General features: G+C 34.9%; 1 protein-coding gene across 1 annotated transcript in view; it reads left to right on the top strand.

Moving 5' to 3' along the window:
- Window positions 1–18,791, top strand: part of ARMC1 (armadillo repeat containing 1) — an 82,178-nt gene extending 63,387 nt beyond the window's left edge. The window contains exons 4-7 of the mRNA XM_001379158.4: window positions 7,803–7,992; window positions 14,362–14,478; window positions 15,463–15,537; window positions 16,484–18,791. Of these exons, the coding sequence (XP_001379195.1) occupies window positions 7,803–7,992; window positions 14,362–14,478; window positions 15,463–15,537; window positions 16,484–16,675 (574 nt within the window). The 3' untranslated portion in view covers window positions 16,676–18,791. The remainder of the gene's footprint in view (window positions 1–7,802; window positions 7,993–14,361; window positions 14,479–15,462; window positions 15,538–16,483) is intronic.
- Window positions 18,792–19,237: the final 446 nt, after the last annotated feature.

Genomic DNA, 19,237 nt, shown 5'->3' with positions numbered 1-19,237 from the left:
ACATTAATTGCTCATGGGTGGGATGAGCTAACATAATAAAAATGACCATCCTATCTAAACTAATTTATTTAGTGCTATACCAATTAAACTACCAAGAAACTTTTTACAGAATTACAAAAAACTATAACAGAGTTCATTGGGAAGAACAAAAAATCAAGAATATCAAGGGAAATACTGAAAAAAAGAAAAAGGAAAAATGTGAAGGTGGCCTAACAGTACCAGACCTCAAACTGTATTATAAAACAGTGGTCATCAAAACAATATGGTACTGACTACGAGACAGAAGGGAGGATCAGTGGAATAGACTTGGGGTAAATGACCTCAGCAAGACAGTCTATGATAAGCCTAAAGATTTCAGTTTTGGGGGCCAAAACCCACTATTTGATAAAAAACTGTTGGGAAAATTGGAAAACAGTATGGGAGAGACTAATTTAGATCAGCATCTAACACCCTACACCAAGATAAACTCAGAATGGGTGAATGACTTGAATATAAAGAAGGAAACTCTAAGTAAATTAGGTAAACACAAAATTGTATACTTGTCAGATCTTTGGGAAAGAAAAGATTTTAAGACCAAGAAAGAGGTAGGAAAAATGACAAAATGTAAAATAAATAATTTAGATTACATTAAATTAAAAAGTTTTTGTACAAACAAAACCAATGCAACTAAAGGAAGGCAAGAAATTGGGAAAAAAGTCTTCATAACAAAAATCTCTGACATCATTTAATAACTCACATTTATAAAGAGCTTCAATTGTACAAAAAAATCAAGCCATTCCTCAATTGATAATTGGGCAAGGGACATGAATAGGCAATTTTCAGATAAAGAAATAACTTACTAAGCACATGAGAAAGTGTTCTAAATCTCTTATCAGAGAAATGCAAATCAAAACAACTCTGAGGTATCACCTCACACCTAGCAGATTGGTTAACATGACATCAAAGGAAAGTAGTGAATACTGGAGGGGGTGTGGCAAAATCGTGATATTAAATGTATTGCTGGTGGAGTTGTGAATTGATCCAACCATTCTGAATGGCAATTTGGAACTATGCCCAAAGGTTGCTAAAAGACTATCTTCCCTTTGATCCAGCCATAGCACTGCTGGGTTTTGTACCCCAAAGAGATAATAAGGAAAAAGACTTGTACAAAAATATTCATAACTGTGCTCTTTGTCGTTGTAAAAAATTGGAAAATGAGGGGATACCCTTCAATTAGGGAATGGCTGAACAAATTGTGGTATTTGAATACTATTGTGCTCAAAGGAATAATAAAGTGGAGGAATTCCATGGGGACTGGAAATACCTCCAGCAATTAATGCAGAGTGAAAGGAGCAGAACCAGGAGAACATTGTACACAGAGACTGATATACTGTGGTGCAATCGAACAGAATGGACTTCTCTACTAGCAGCAATGCAATGATACAGTACATTTCTGTGGGACCTGGTTGAATTGTACGTCGGGTATGGGAGGGAGTTGAGGGGAGGGCAGGGAAAGAACATGATTTTTTTAATCCTGAGAAAATGCTCTAAATTAATCAGTTGAATATAATTAAAAAAATTAAGTTAAAAAAAAGTACACCCAACTTGTAAAGAAAAAAAAATCAGTTATCTACATTATCCAGAGACCAAACTTCTTATGACCTCCATTAGGTAGAGTTGTATCAAGCTTAGATATAATGAAGAATAATTTGTTGCATAACTAAAGTCAAAATCTTTGAGAAAAGATTAAAATAACCAAGAGTCAGTGACCACATGATTACATTCTGTCTGATTGTTGTTTGAGATTTTCCCCGTGAAAGATGAGTAGTCCAGAAGCAGCAGAGAATGGAGGAGACAGGAAGTAGGAGGAGAGAGACAGGAGATATGTGGAGGGAAACATCAGGAGGAGAATGGTAAAGAACAAAAGTGGCTTTGGCATGGCAGAGGAGAACAATAAGATCTTGGGGTTATAGGTATGGGAGATAGTGTCATAGTGAAGAAGAGGGTTCAAGTCATCAACCAAAAGTTTTAAGAGCTTAAAAATAGCTTGGAGACAGTTAATAATAAAGACTCTGAACATAGAGACTGCTTATGAGTTAAGTGAACGTTGTTGTTGTTAGGGTCTTTCAGGAAAACTATAAAAGAGATGTTTGTTTTAAATGACATGTCATTTATGCCAAAAGGAGCCATGGCATCCTTTATCAAATAAACTAGCATATTTCAGTTTATAGTATAGAGCATAGTTTTGAATAGTGTCTAATCAAGAGACTTTATTGGACTAGTAGCCTAAGGTGAGACTGGAGGCAGGTAGGTTGTAGTCAAAAAAGCTATTTTGATCTTAAGATTAGTTGTTAGAGAAATAGCATACCAAATGAAAGAGCTGAAAATATTGCATTGCTCTTCTCTGTTCACATCCCTTATAGAGCATTTTTCTGTTCCTTTCTGGGCACCCATATTTTAGGAAAGACATTGATTGATATACTTGTGTATCAAAACATGAAAGCTAGAGACCATAAACTGGTTGAAGGAATTAGAGATATTTTGTTTATGGGGACATGATAAATGTCTTAAGACCTTGAAAGGTTGTCATTCAAAGAGGGATTGAACTGTGTTTGAACCCCAGAAGAAAGAACTCATTTCACGTTTCTGGAAAATGCAGAGGTGAAAATTTCTACCTCATTGTAAGGAAAACTTAATAAGATGAGGTACCCTGTCATTACTCATTTCATGGAGACAGTTTTTAGATGACATTTTCTCTGATTGGTGGATTGGTTGAGGAGATCCTTTTGCATCCATCACCCCTGGTCATCTAGTATATTTCCATTAGATATTTTTCTTGGGCAGTTGTATCAAAAATCTATTTCTTGGATGATATTACTATTGTCTATAAAGCTTTTTCTCTTAGACCAGAGCAATGAACCAAATCTAGTAAGATTAAATATCACATAAGATCTTATTCTTAAATATTTGCCTGGATTTGTATTTTCATGGATGTAGGTGATGTAGATCATAACATATCTTGTTCATGGTTTTCCTTCTGTAGCAAGTTTGCCACCCAGAAAAGTTTTTTCCATATTGTATGGGTGCCAGTGGAATACTCAGGCTCTCTGTCAGTATCTCATTTTTATGATTATGTCCAGCTCATATTCTTTTTCATTCTTACAGTTCTTGGATGACATCCTTTAGTTCACTTCAGTCAATCAATGAATATTATTAAGTGAACAATAATTATTAATCTAGGTTCTGGGAAGACAAATATGACAAAACGAAACTCCCTAATTAGAAGAACCTAGAATTGAAGTCTGAGGCAGACAATTTACATATAATTATATAGGGAATAAACATTAATAATACAAATTATAATACAAATACAAATGGGGGAAGGGAGAGCAGCAATTGGGATAATCAGGAAAAGGCTTTATGTTAAAAGGCCATACTTGAAAGGAGAGAATTCCTATGAATTGGAGGAGAAGTAATATACTTTAGGCATGGAGGACAGCAAGTGCTTCTCCATTGTACTATCCTATTTGTGATGTGTTGCTGCCTAGTTATGTACAGGCTTCACCTTTCCAATGTCCTCTGGGTGATGCTGATTCAGTTTCTTTGGAGACTATAATATTCCATGGCTGGCTGGTAGCCATTCAGCATCACCAGAAAAATATGAGTATTTAAAAAAATGAACCTTTGATGGTATATATGTGAGAGAATACTATCATGTATAAGAAATGGTGAAATGAATAGTTTCAGAAAAACCTGGGAAGATGCATAGGAACCACTGATACAAATTGAAGTGAGCAGAATCAGAACACTTTACACAATAACAACAATATTGTAATGATATCAGTGAAAGATTTAGTGACTTGGATCAACACTAATGCACTGCAGTTCCAAAGGGCTTATAAAAGAGAAATGCTATCCACCTCCAGACAGAGAACTGGTGGACTCAGAATACAGATTTTATCTGTGTGTGTATATATATGCACACACATATATGTATAGTATTTCTTGCCATCTCACTGGGTGGAAGAGGGGCTAGAGCCAAAAGAAAGAATCTGTAATTGAAAATTAGATAAAATTCAATGGGGGAATTTGTTTTAGGGAGAAATTTGGTGTCATTAAAAGAGCTTTCCAGTTTCCTGAATCTAGCCTGCTTCACTTCCTACAGGTTCTATGAATAGATTAAAAAAGGTCAGTAACCTTGAATGGAGATAAAATTACAGCTTCATTTTTATTAACCTTTGATTCCTTTGTAACTTTATGTATTTTATGCATTTAAAAACAAAATTCTGAAAAAAGGATCTTTGGGCTTCACCAGATTGCAAAAGGGAATATTCATTGACACAGAAAAGCTTAAGTTCAATGTAAACTGAACCCCCCTGGCTGCCATATCTTTCTTTTTTCAAATAATAAGTCAAAAGTGTTGTCTGGTTATGAATTTTTAGATTTTATAATCTCAGTATGACAGTTTAGTCACATAAGTTGTATTTCTTTATTAAATTATTACTTTGTACTTTGTTTCTATAGTCCATATTTTTGGATCAATTAGAACTGAATATAGTCAAATCAGAATTTTCTTAATTGCATGACATGTCTTAATAATTTTGTTCATCTCTGCATCACTTACATATACCCCCCTTTCCCATTTACCTAGCTGTCATGTTAGGTAGTCTCTTATCACCTCTTGACTACAACTACTTGTATTATTCCCCGACTTCGGCTTCCTGATTCAGATCTTTCCCCATTCCAAGTCATCTCTCACAGAGCTACCACTGTGATGTTTCTAAAGTGTCAGTCTGACAATGCCATCTCCACTTGAATGATTCTAGTATCCTGATGGTTCGTCTCCCTGCCTCACCCTACTTCCATTCCATCCTCTAATTACCTGCCAAAATGATCTTTCATTAGTACAAGCATGAATGTGTTTACCTCCACCCCTGCCCCTAAATAATATACTCCAATGGCTCCCTATTGCTTTTTCCTTTATACTGGCTCTAACATATACTTGAAATGCTTCTCTCCCCACTTTCACCTCCCCCCAAAATCTTCCATTTCTGCTTCTTTTTTAAAGGTTCTTTTTAAGCACTGTGATCATTATTGTTATTGTTGAGATTATAGTAAATCAAGTTTTATCAAATTTAAATCAACACAGAATATACATGTATAAAGTGATATAAGCATGTATCAAAGTAAAGTTAATTTAAATGGGGGCAAGATAAGTCACTGTCATGTCAGAGGTGGTTGCTTGAGGTGAGCTTTGAAGGGAACAAAGGATTCTAAGAAGTCAGGGGTGAAAAGCATCTTTCCTGGTGTCAGTCAACAAGTATTTATTAAGTAATTACTATACACTGGGCACTGGGCTAAGACATTGGAAAGGCAAACGCATACTCCCTGTTCTCAAGAAGCTCATATTCTAATAGAGAAAACAACATGCAAAGCATCATACATGCAATATATACATTATAGGCAGAGGGAAGGCACTAGCAGAGGTGGAAAATTGGCAGGGAGACAGTCTTTTACTGACGATGGAATTTGTGCTGAGCCTAGAAGGAAGGCAGGAGGTAAAAGGTAAGGAGCGAAGATATTTTTAGCATGGGAGACAGTGAGTGAAAAGGCAAAGAAATGGGACTTGTAGTATCCTGTGAGAATAAGGTCAAGATGGCCAGTGCTTCTGAATCATAGTATATGTGGAGAGGAGGGAGGTAAGACTGAAAATTAGGAAAGGGCCATGTTGTGAATAGTTTTCGAGATCAAACACAATATTTTCTATTTGATTCTGAAATTACTGGTGTTCACTGGGATGGGTACATTTTCAAATTTGCATTTTATGAAAGATCATTTTGGCATTGATGTAGAAAATACACTAAAGTGAGAGCTTTGATAGAGACAAGCCATCCCTCCTTGAGGAGGACAGTAGTGATATGAGTGGAGAAGAGAGTATCCAAGAGATATGAAGGCAGAAATGACAGGACTTGGTAACAGATTGTATATGAGTTTAAGATGCTTAAGATTGCTCAAGTTCAATATGTTTACAGTTAGAGACTGTAGTTCAGAAAAGAGGTTAGGACTGCTTAAAAGAGTTGAACCCATGGGAGGTGATAGAATCATCAAGTGAGGTAGTAATAGAGGGAGAAGAGATGATCATCAAATAGCTTATTAGATTCAACTCCCATTTACCTTAGAAATAAACAAACCAGTTAAACCACTCACAGCAACATTGTGGAGGGATGGCAAGATCCAAATCTCTTAAAAAAATTATTTTGAATATTTTTCCATGGTTTCATGATTCATATTCTTTTCCTCGCCTCCTCCTGGAGCCAGTGAGCAATTCCACTGTGTTTTACATGTATCATTGAAGGTCCAAATGTCATACTTCTACATGGCATGACCAGTTCTTCTGCTGTAGAGTATCCTTACAACCTTACCAAAAATCCTTTCCATTCTAGGAGAAGTGAATCTGTTAAGGAAATCTCCCTCTTTGAAGCTAGTGTCTTAAGTTTTGAACTCAGAATTACCTCTGAAGTATAACTTCAATTGGAAATGCTCATTCTCAGGACTGCTAGTCTTTAACTTATGTTTGGGAAATGAAACAGAAAAGATAGTTTATATCCTATGAAATCATGTTTTTTTGTTGCAACTCTTTTGATGGCCTTTCTGGGGAGAATCTGTGAGTTAATCCATTTTGCTGAAATTTCCATTTGTTTCAAGCATGTGGGAAAGCCAGTACAAAGACCAAAATAATAGGGAGCCACTGGAGTATATTACACATTCTTGCTTGTATTTATGGAAAATCACTTTAGCAGCTGACTAGAGGATAAATTGGAAAGACTTTGAGGCAGGAAGGCCAACCATTAGGATTTTGCAAAAATCCTTATTGAGGAGTGGTAAGCAGGACGGTCAGTGATAAAAGAGAAATAAAGTACATCATAGTATTTGTAGTAGTCCTTTTTGTTATAGCAAAGAACTGGAAAAAGAAAACATACTGATTGGTTAGGAGATGGCTAAACAAGTTTTGGGACAGAGTATAATGGAATATTATTGTCTAAGAAATAATGAATGTCATTATTACAGAGAAGTATGAGAAGACTTTCAAACTGATGCAAAGTAAAATCAAATTAGGAAAATAATATAAATGATGACTACAATATTTTATCTGTAAAGAATAATAAGTCAAAACCAAATGCTGTAAAATTATGACTAAACTTGCACAGCAAAAAGAGATGTCCCTTTTTTTTTGCAGTTATGGGGGTAATATGGAGCACTATATTTATTATTAGGTTTTTTAAACGTCCCATTTAGTTTCACTGAAATTTTTTTCTTTTAATTTTTTTAATAAAAGGAATAACTGTGGGAGAATAGATTAATAGGAATATATGTGATTTAAAAATAAGATGTCAATACATTTTTATTTTTAAAACTCCACTTAAAAATAGGATACATCCTTAATAATTGATCTAGGATTAAAAAAAATTCTTAACTTTTAAAAGTTTGTCATGGTAACATGCTGCTTATCCTTTAATGCTCCTGTCAGGGATAGTATACCGGCTGGACTAGTCCATAGGGTTGACCCAGAATATAGCAGATTTTATTTTATTGTTCACTTCAGCAACCATTTATTAGGTGCTTATGATGTAGATGACATTTATAACTTTTATGTGTTACTTTCCTGTTTATTATTATGGAATAACATAGAATTTCTTCTGAATTAGATAAAATCATTTAATTGGAGATGTTGCTTTTTGTTCAGTTGAGGGCCAGAGTCATGGTACCAATAAAATAAAATTTAGATAATATTTTACTGATATAAATTTGTTTTTCTTTGCAAGGACTACTACTCCGGGAGAGACTAAACTTCTGGCTTCTGAAATCTATGACATCCTTCAGTCATCTAACATGGCAGATACTGGTAGTGTCAATGAAATGAACTCTCGTCGAAGGAAAGCTCAGTTTTTTCTTGGAACTACAAACAAGCGTGCCAAAACAGTTGTTTTGCATATAGATGGCCTTGATGATTCTGTAAGTGATCTGAAAATACACAAAAATGACAATTTAGATTTCATTTTTTCATTTAAGTTTGTCATACACCTGTAACGAGTGTATGAAGCATCAAGTCTTCTTGATATTTTGTTGGAGAAACCACCTTTTAAAATATTAGTATTTTAGTACAGTGGGGGAAATGAGGCACAGTAGGATGAATTTTTGTTACATCTCAGTAAGTAAGTATTTATTGATCTTAAGAGGGATGGAAAAGTAAAAATAAAACAGTCCTTGCCTTCATGAAGGGTACATATGAATTGGAGAGACAACATGCTCATATATAGATATGTACAAAATACAGACAAAATGTAACTGTGAGGTTGAGGAATGGAATATTATTACCATCTGAGGGCATGTAGAAAGTAGCTCTTAGTCCAAGTCTTCAAAGAAAGGAGGGATGGATTCCAGAAAGTGGAATTTGGGAAGGAGTGCATTCCAGCACTGGAGGGCACTTTGGAGTACAAAGGTACAGAGACGGAAGATGAAGTAATCTGTGAGGAAAGACTAGACTATAGATTGCATGAAAGAGGACTAATGTGTAAGAAGGCTGGAAATAGAAGAAGGAACTAGGTTGTAAGGAGTTTCCAGTGTCATGCAGAGGAGTTCACATTTAATCTTAGGGAGCTGTTGGAGTTTGAGACGTGGGGGAATGTGGTTCTAAGACTGGCTCTTTGGTGGATGGATTAGAGTGGGAAGAGACTTGAGGTAGGGAAATGAAGGAAGAGGATGTTGTAATAATAATAATAATATATGACAGAGATATCATATGTCAATAATATATGACATAATAATAAAAAAGGACAATGCATCATCTCTGTGGTGTAAGCATGAGTGAGATTTGTAGGTTGATACATATTATGGTTGTAATTGGTGACTAGAAGAATAGGCCATGCCTTTGACAAAAATAGAGAAATTTAGAAGAGTGGTTAAGTTTGAGGAAAAGATAATGTGTTTTATTTTGACCATGTGGAATTTCTAGGGCCTGTAATAAGACAGCTGTTTTGAAATATCCAACAATTGGTCATTCAAGACTGGATCTCAGAAAAGAAACTAGGTCTCAATATATAGCTCTGGGAATCATCATAATACCTAAAATCTTCAATGAAAAGTGATGAAATGACATCTTTCTGAAATATGTTATTAGAATGGAGTATTCTACTGGTTCTCCTAAAACAATTATCCAAGACCTTGTTTACCTTATTATTCCTATTACTTTAGCACACTAATTTGGTACTATAGAATTCTTCCCAGGACTATCTCTATTTCAACTTTTTGTTCATTTCAAATTATAAATTGTCATTATTTCTATTGGTATAAATTTTTTTTGTTTCAAGGAAAATAGAGTATTACTGGGTTAAATAATGCTTCACTTGGTTCATCTTATACCAATATTTATGGATATTTCTTTAAATATCATATTTTCTAAAATTTAGGAGTCCTAGCTCATTCATCGAAAGTACCTTGAGCTGCCTTGAAGGTGTCTTCACACTCCCCATTTTATAATTGACAAACTAATCCTTTAAAGGTTAAGTAACTTGTCCCCGAACACCATTTTTTAGTAGCAAACTCACAAATAGCCTTAGGTGTCCTTATATCTTAGTTATTCAATAATTATACCAACATTTAGGAATCTCTAGCTATATTATAATTTCTCAAATTAATACTTCTTTCTATGTAGGAAACAAATATGAATATAATCCTTGATTTATAGAAATTAATTTGTTGATACCTGAGAATGTTTTGCCAGTAATTTATGTATCTTTAGAGCAGCCTTGGGACATCCATAATAAATATTTATTGAATTGAATTGCTTACATCTAATCAGTGCCCATATAATTTATCTCCTATGCTGTGTGGTTGGTTGGCTTTGTGCGAGACTGATGAGTTCCAGATCACATGACCAACAAGATGGTGGAATAGACATCTTTTGTGATTCTCATGACCTCTCTCACACCTCTCCAAAATAGAAATGATGCATAAAGACAAAGTAATTTCAGTTTACTTCATGATCTTAAACATGAGGAATCCAAAGCAAAAGTGAAAACTATACAACCTAATACCAAACTCATTCTTGTTCAGCACTTTCTCCCCCATCACCCATCATGGTCCTCGTAAAAAGGCTTCAAAACAGCACTAGCAGACCCATGGGATTGCAGCAAAACATCTCTATACCTTAACACTTATTTCCCTTCCCCTTCCTTCTTTCAAACTTCAGACTGAAGAAGAATAGAGAAAATGGGGTAGGACAGTAAGACATATTTGGGTTTATAAAAGAGCCCAGCTCTATAACTTTTCCCCTATCTTCTCCCAGTGTCATGAAGATCAAAATTCCAAAGGGCAGAAATTTGTCCAGGCTATGTGTACTAGGCTGTCAGCCTCTCTACTGCTGGACCAGAGAACTGAGAAACAGAGGAACAAGGCAGAACACTGTAGATGTGTGAGGTGATATGTGTGAGCTTTCTGAGCCTGAAGGAGAGAACTTAGCATCTAATAATGACCAATTCTTTCTCCATAAAAGTCACTTGGGACAGAGACCTAGGATGGTGAACTGTGAATTGTCCAGTGTAGGACCAGTTTAGATACTTTGAGATCTAACCTTCAGGGAAACCACTATCAGAAGGAAGTGAGTTAGAAAGGAAGCAATAGAGGGAAATAACTGGGAGGGGTAAAAAACAAACCCTAAAAATTGCCCAAGATATTAGGAGGCAGTAACTGGAAAACTTTGAACATAAGCAGATAAGTTATTAGGGAAAATATTAATAGCAGGAGGAAATATGATCTTCAGATCTAGTAAACACATTCAAGTTTCTAGAATAAATATTATAAAACAAAGTATCTGAAAGTATTCAGTATCTGAAGAAGCATAAGACCCTGTGGAGTCTGAGGAAAGCATAGAACCATAACATAGTATTTGTCAATGGCTGAAAAGAGATAAGAATTGTAAGAAGAGAATTTATGCCCTTACAGAAGAAATTGTTGGATGAATAGGAAAACTTAAATCTTTGATGGCAAGTTTTGCCAAAAAAAAAAAGAGGACTACTGATTAGGAATGCAAATATGTATACGTGGAGGCCCTTCTGGAAAAAAAAAAAAGAGGGAAGCAAAGAGCATTAACATGAAAAGAAAACATTGTCTATATAAGCAAAACATGTTGCCCTCAAAGACAGAATGTGTAGAAGCACTCTAGAGATTACAGATCTTCCTGAAGATTACAATTTAAGAAACTTGAGCTCTAATGCAAGAAATAATACAAGAAAATTGCCTAGAACTTTTGAACATAGAAAAGGAAATGCCTATTGAAAGAATTTATTGATGACTTCTAGAAAAACTCAAGGCTGCAGAACCCTAAGACTTATAGTGCTTAAATTGAACAATTCATGTTCCAACCTTTCTGGAAGGCAACTTGGAATTATGCCCAAAGAACTTTAAAAGAATGCCTGCTCTTTGATTCAGCCATACTGCTACTGGGTTTATACCCTAAAGAGATAATAAACAGGGAAACATATTTATAGTTGTGTTCCTTGTAGTGGCAAAAACCTGGAAAATGAGGGGGTGTCCCTTGATTGGGGAAGACTGAACAAATTGTGGTATCTGATGGTGATGGAATACTGTTGTGCTGAAAGGAATAATGAACTGAAGCAATTCCATGTGAACTGGAAAGATCTTTAGGAATTGATACCGAGTGAAAGGAGCAGAACCAGGAGAACATTGTACACAGAGACTGATACACTATGGCACAATCGAACGTAATGGACTTCTCTACTAGCAGCAATACATCCTAAAGTGGCCTATATCCACAAACCTGAGCTTAATTATAAGTGAAAAAAGATAGATGTTTAATAATAGAGGTGTTCAAAACATTCTTAAGAAAAAACTAACATACCTGAAGAAATTATTTGCTTCTTGAATAGCCCAGACAACAGAAATGCAGAAGAAGTCAACAAATGCAAAAGCCAAGGATTGCAACAGCAATTAAATGACAGCAGAGAGACCAGTAAGAGACTTTTTTCTAATTGTACACAAGCAGAACAGGGGTGGTGAAGATGGAAATTAGGTGGAGGTAATGGTGGAGAGAATGGGCCTGGGGAATTATGGACTGGTCTTGGAGGGACCCCACTTATAGGTAAATCATTTTTTTTTTTGGTGTGGAACTAAATTAGAAAATGAAAAGATTACTTTAAAGGAGGGAGGGGAGGAGGAGGGATAGAGGATATGTTATGATATATCCAGATCAAATCTTAGGCTGGCCATGGGAGAAAGATGATTCCTATTATTTGTCAGGAAGAAGAGACACTGTAGGAGATCAGAGAGATTGGTGAGAAAATGGGGAGGCTTTGATTTTATGGTGGGAGGGTGTCTATGAAGTGACATGAGGACATTGTACCATTGTCTTTGGGGGTTTGGTGCTTGAAGAGACCACTTCCTGTTTCTGAATAGGTGGGCAGAACTCCTGGGGCAGTTTGCATTTGGGGGAGTCAAAGTTTGTGGTCTCTGAGAGGAAATCTTGAGGTATTGGGGGAGGAAAGTGACCAGGGAGAGATTATAATTCAGAGACAGACTGTACAATAAGAGATGGGAGTGGAATGGAGTGGAGGGGTTCTGCTGTGGAGCAGTGCTCTCTGTGTCAAGTGTAGCAACTGTTATTTTTCTGAGTATTTACATTAGACTATTTTTAAGCTTTTCCAGAAAGACAAATAGTTATTGTAGTCAGTAGGTAAATTGAAGGAAGTGACACTAAGAGGCAAGTGCATTTGAATACCTTTTTATTTTTCCACTTTCCCCAAACTGAAAGATAGTTTTATCATGTGAATTTTAAATGTAAATATATAGCAGAGCCATAGACCTCAGTGCCTGGAACATCCTCACATGTTTTTGCAAGTTATTAAGGATATTTAAAAAGAAATTTTTTGTGTTTTGGCTAAGTTTAGCTTGTGGTATAGTACTATAATTCAACTTAGAATATTGTAATTATTTTCAATAACAAATAGAAGATTTATTTAAGAGGTAACATTGAAAAATGATCCATGATAATCCACAGTGCAATAAACAGAAGCAACTACATAAACAGCACTCTTTTCATATTAGAGTGTATTATAAAGACCAACAAGGAGAAAATTTAGTCATTCAGTCAACCAAAGTGTGTGTGTGTGTGTGTGTGTGTGTGTGTGTGTGTGTGTGTGTGTGTTTGGAAATGTATGATGTCCACATCCATTAATAGAATGGTATTATTTTATTATTTATTTATTATTATTTATTATTATTTTATTTTAAGATATATATATATATATTTATATTTGTTAGCTTCCTATAAGCTACCTTGCTGTCCTTTACGTCACTTAATACTCTAAATAGATATATTTTTAACTTGGCATTTGTGTAAGTTAGCAGTATTGGTTAACCCTAGATGTTAGATGTTTTATTTAAAAATAAAGCTAAAATTCTGGCATAATTGGGAGTGGTAATATTATTCTGATTTATCTGAGATTGTTGGACACTTATCCTAAATGACTGTCTCTAATCCTTTCCTTAATGATTTTGATTGCAGGTATATACTGTACCCTAAATGCCTACTCTTTTGTATTCCATGTGTTTGATTGTAGAGAGGATAAATAATTCAAAAGGGAAAGGACAACATGATAATTCGCAGGAAAAAATGCCATGTCTTAGTAGCTGATTGGCTATATAGAATGAAAGTTATGTATTTGTGAGTCATCCATATAGGGAATGAGTCTGAACTGGCTCTCAGAATGAGAAAGGGTAAAGAGAACAGAGCTGAAGAGGCTCTAATTAGAGGGCAGGAAGAGGAAGACAATTGTCAGGGATCAGAATCAGTAGAATGTGATGTCACAGACTGGAGAAAGAGAACTTCAGGAAGGAGTTCCTGATCTATACTATTAGTGAAAAGTTAAACAGAAATAAGTCAGAAAAAATCATTAGCTTTAAAACAAGAAAGAGGTAATTGCTAACTTCTGAGAGTATATTACCACAGATGAGGCATTTTAACAAATATGCTTTGATGCCTTTGGTCATTTCAAATCCCAAGCTTGTTAAGAAACAGTTTGAACATTTAAATGCAAGCTGCTCATTTAATGCTAACTCCTCTCAGCCAATTCTGTTCACTGATCATATGGAAAAAAAATATATACATTTTCTGCTTTTGAGCACTTTGCTCTCCTCATCATTTATTTACTTATTTCAATTTCTGTTAACTCTTAGATCACTATAAAATTTGTCTGATTCTTGGAAGCTTCACTGCAAAGCTAAATGTTAGTTAGTACATGAGTAGGGGCATATTTATTTCTTTTAAGTGTTCCTTTTTTTGGTTTAATTTTTTTTTCCTTTTCTCAGTCTCGAAGAAATCTTTGTGAAGAGGCCTTGTTGAAAATTAAAGGAGTTATTAGTTTTACATTTCAAATGGCTGTGCAGAGATGTGTTGTACGAATCCGTTCAGATTTGAAAGCAGAGGTGAGTGATTTTAGATAATCAATATTAATAAAACTAGACTTCTCTTTTCCTCCCAAACCTACTCCTTCCAAACTTTTCCTGTTATTGACTAGAATACAGCCATCATTCCCATCACCCAGGTTAATAACCTTGTTATTGTTGACTCTCCCTTACTCCACATACCCATACAGTTGCCAAATCTTGTCATTTCTACCTCTACAATATCTTTTGCAGTCATTCTCTTTTCTCTACCTTTGTAGTGAACACTGTCCTAGTTCAGGCCTTGTTCACTTTTCAGCCAAAAACCTTAGGAGGAGCCTTCTAATTTGGTCTTCCTGTCCCAAGTCTCTCTTTTCTCTAGCTATTCTTCACTTACTTTGTAAAGTGATTTTCTCTAGAGTACAAGTCTGACAAGTTGCCTCCTCTACCCAGTGATAGGTAATAACGATCTAACTCTAATAACTCCTTATTACCTCTAGGATAAAATAATGTTAGCTCACCTCTTTCCTCCATTATATTCCACATTACTCTCCTTCCTATACCCTAAAGTTCAGAACTAGATCCTTGCTGTCTTGCAGTCTTGATACTGATATCCTCACTCTTGACCTTGTCCTCATTGGTTCCTCTTGTTAGAATGCACTCCAACCTCACAGCCCTGACTCTTAGAATCCCTCATTTACGTCCAGCCTCTGCACAAGTGACATATTCATGAAGTCTTTCCTATTTCCCTCAGGGGTTAGTGTCCTCTCCCTCCCAAATTTACTTTGTGTTTATTTTGCATAGACTTATTTATGTTCATTTTTTTGGCTCTTTGCAGTCAATAGACTTAACCCAGGGCCTATCACCTATTAGATTTTCATCATCAGTTTCCAAGAGATCCACTCTACTCTTGTCATGGTCTCACTTTTCAACTGAATTTGTTAATAAGTTCTGAAGCTTTTTAATACTATCAATTGTAAAGATGATGCTAAATATATTTCTTTTTTTTGTTTTATTTTGACCCAGGCTTTGGCAACAGCAATAGCATCAACCAAAGTTATGAAAGCACAGCAGGTTGTAAAAAGTGAAACGGGAGAAGAAGTAAGATAACTCTTATTTTTAAAGCTAGCAGATTTTGATCCTTTTGTGGGTCCTTATAGTGATTATAGTATTTCCAGCACAAATAAATGAAACTTTTCAGATAAAGCACATTTACAGTTTTATCTGTCTTTACATATCCATGACTAAGAGTTTTCAGATTTTACATGATGTCTATGAATTCCTTTCTAAATGTTAGAAACTTCTCTTAAGAGAAGCATAAGGGAAAACGAAAGAAGTTCTATGTTTGTGTTTCTGGATCAGGTTTCTTACAATTGTACTTCTACATGTTTGCTTGTGTAAGTTGTTTTTTGTTAGTCTAAAGCTAGAGGATGATGTTTGGCAAGTCAGCTTTTGCCTTTTCATAAGAAAGCAGGGTGACAGGCTGAATTCATTGGAGAGAGCAGCCCAGGAATGCTCCCTTTCTAAAGCATTACCTTTAGGTAGACAAAGGGGACTTCACCCTTTAAGAGAAATTAAGAGAAAGAAACTGGTAATTTCTGATTTTTGTTCCGTCCAGCTTCAAGCAGAAACAGGCAACTGGTCTGTGTTTCATTCACTAACCTTTTCTTTCATTGTGAGATTACTTGGTGTAGTGAAAGCAAATTGTTGAGGCTGAGGATTCTGTTTCCTAACAAACTGGGTTATCTATAGTTTTAGGCTAGTTTCTTTACCTATTTTTGTTTCCTCATCTATAAAATAAAATGTATTTGGTAACTTCTTAAGATTATTTCTGTCAGTTAGATTCTTTGATTCTGTGATGACTCCATATTGTCAGTGGCACCATAATTCGATTTTTTTTATATCAGTTTTTTTAGGCTTTAAATAATAAATTAATGTGATAAGTATTTTAGAGTATAGAAATAAAGTAGATGATATTCACAATGAATAATTTTAAAGTCACATCATTCAATTATATTGATTATTTTTAACATTTTCTATTCATTAGATGCTGGTCCCATTCCAAGATACTCCTGTAGAAGTAGAACAGAATACAGACCTACCTGACTATCTGCCTGAGGATGAGAGTCCTATAAAGGAACAAGATAAAGCAGTGTCTCGAGTTGGGTCACACCCAGAAGGTGGAGCCAGCTGGTTGAGCACTGCTGCAAACTTTTTATCCAGGTCCTTTTACTGGTGACTTAATTTGAGGATCAAGAACTGTATGAACCAACAAAGGGGCCAGTTTTCCATTGGTGTGGTGAACTGTCAAGTGCAATTTGCAATAAGTTATCATGAAAAATTTTTAGATTACACAATTACGTATGCTGCATTTTACATTTTATTGGACGTTTAACCTGTCAGGTAGTTAAAGGGACAGAGGCCTCAGATGGGATTGCTTTGTTTATGGAGGGTATTTTTTGGTTTTGTTTTCCTGTGTTTTATCACTTTACTTAAAAAAAAAAAGTGGGTCCATTATTAAAACCAAACTTTTGTGCATATGCAGCTTTAAATTTTACTTCACATGAAACATGTGATTAGGTAAATTCTTGACTCAAGTCTCAGGACTTTGTTTGCAGGGTAATCATTTTTATCCCAAGTTGTACCTGAATCATTAAATCTTTTTTTGGGAGGTGTATGGGTGAGAGTTCCTTGTTTCTAATGAAGGATGTTGGTTTTGGTACTCTTTACCAAGAAACCAGAGGGAAATATACTTGTTTATTCTTTCCCCATTTTCACCCCTTTTGTTTTTGCCAGCCGTTTTTGCAGAAGCTTAATTTTCAGTAGTATTTTGTGTATTACAATTTATCTATTTGAACACAGTATTTCCCAGAATACATTTAAAATTTTTTTTGTTACCCCCCAAAACATTGGCATTTTGTATGATTGACAAAGAATTGAATAGAAGAAACTGATTGTGTTGTTGGTTATACTGCTTTCAAAGAATATTTATCTTCATGTGATGGTGTGTAGTTAACATTGACTGCTATTTAGTCTGGCTCAATTCAGATCTTGAAAGTTATAATTTGCTCAAGTGACGTCCATTATAGTTTTACTTTAAGTAGGAAATGGCTTATCAGCCATCGTTTGTAATTGTACATGATCTCATTCTAGCAAAAATAACAGTAGTTAAAACTGATATGAACTTGAAAAACAACACAATGGAATGAATGTCTCTTATGCCCCAGTCCCCCCTGCAGTAGATTCTGAACTTAAGCATCATTTGCTTGGTAGGTGTCCATTCAGCAGATGTTTCCTCATATCTCCTCTTTTGAATTCTCATGCACATGCAGTTGTGGGTATTATACAGGGTAGGGTTGAGGGAGGGAGGGAGGAAAGGATACAAACAATTACAATTTCTAGACAAAAGTAGCTTTTGTTTAAACCAAAAAAAAAAAGGTCTTGGTTCTTTAATCTTGTCTCAGATCCAGCCAGTCCAGTTTTTAAAAGAATTTTGGCTAAGGTAAGATTAGTTTTGTTTTGTTTATGTAAATAAGATTGAAGACATGTGCACAGTGCGTAATTAAGCTTCTGAACTATTTGGTAACTAAGAACAACATTCTCTGGGAATATGACTGACAAACTTCAATGCTGTTATGATTAAAAACCAACATGAAGTGGTTGAAGATGCTCTCTTTCTGGCAACATTTGCATCTCTTATTATGTGGAACTTCAGTGAAAATTTAACCTGGAAGACTTCTTCCTTCTATTCACCTCTGACAAAATAAACACATTCAGCATTATAAGAGAGAAATTATTGTAAAATTAATACCACTAATGAAAGTCTTGAATTCATTCATTTGAATTGCGGCTTTCTGGAAGATTTTGAAAGGGACATATTTTGCCGACTAGCTGTTTGTGGGGTGTTTTTTTTTTTTTAAGAATATGTAGTTTTTGATTCAGGTGACACGCACAGGCTGAAAATACAGGCTTTGAGGAGCATGTATTGCTTTACATATGTAATACAACTTGCTGCCTAGAATGTTACAGTACCAGATGTGTTTTTTTTTTTAAATCATCCTTTCTGTAGCCATGAATGCAAAGTTTACTTTTCTGTATTAACAACTATTTGCATTTTATTTTGCATTACAAATATGTCTACTTGTTAAATAATGACATCCCTTTGATAGTAATGGTTCAGTACAAGTAGGTATTACAGTTTTGATGTTTGTGTGTTTAAATTTAAAGTATGCTTCTTTTGCCAGTATTGCAGATCTTGTAGAACAGTTAAGGCATCTGTAAGGCATTTCTTTTTTCTTTCTTTTTTTTTGAAATATATTGTAAAATAATAAAAAGTAATGTAACTAAAAGTGAAATAATTGAAGTTTTTGCATTTTTGTGAACCCTTGAGCTTTATTGATTTCTATTCACATCTTGTTATATTTTGTAAATTTTGAAGCTATTTTGTAACTTGGTATTTTAACATGCCTTTCTAATTTATTTATATTTCCTTTTACTCGATTAGAGACTTTCGAACTGATCACTTTGTACCACCAGCCTAGGAGAGGTAGAATGGAGATAGAAAATTAATACTTACTAGCCCAATACCCTTGATGACAGTCTTTGACAAGCAGCCAGCCCTTATTTGAATCTTCCCCTTCCCCTTTTTTAAAAGCAGCATAACATGATGAATTAATAATGTTTATATATTTCATATCAAATGGATAAATAACTCAAAACATAAAGGAGTCATAATTTTTCTTTCTGTTATCTATTGGTACTCTATACCTAACATTAGATAAGTTCTTTAATATGTCAGTTT

Source organism: Monodelphis domestica, chromosome 3, assembly GCF_027887165.1.
Source record: "Monodelphis domestica isolate mMonDom1 chromosome 3, mMonDom1.pri, whole genome shotgun sequence".
NCBI lineage: Eukaryota > Metazoa > Chordata > Mammalia > Didelphimorphia > Didelphidae > Monodelphis > Monodelphis domestica.
The sequence above is the reverse complement of the archived record's forward strand: the minus strand, read 5'-3'. Positions and strand labels throughout refer to the sequence as shown.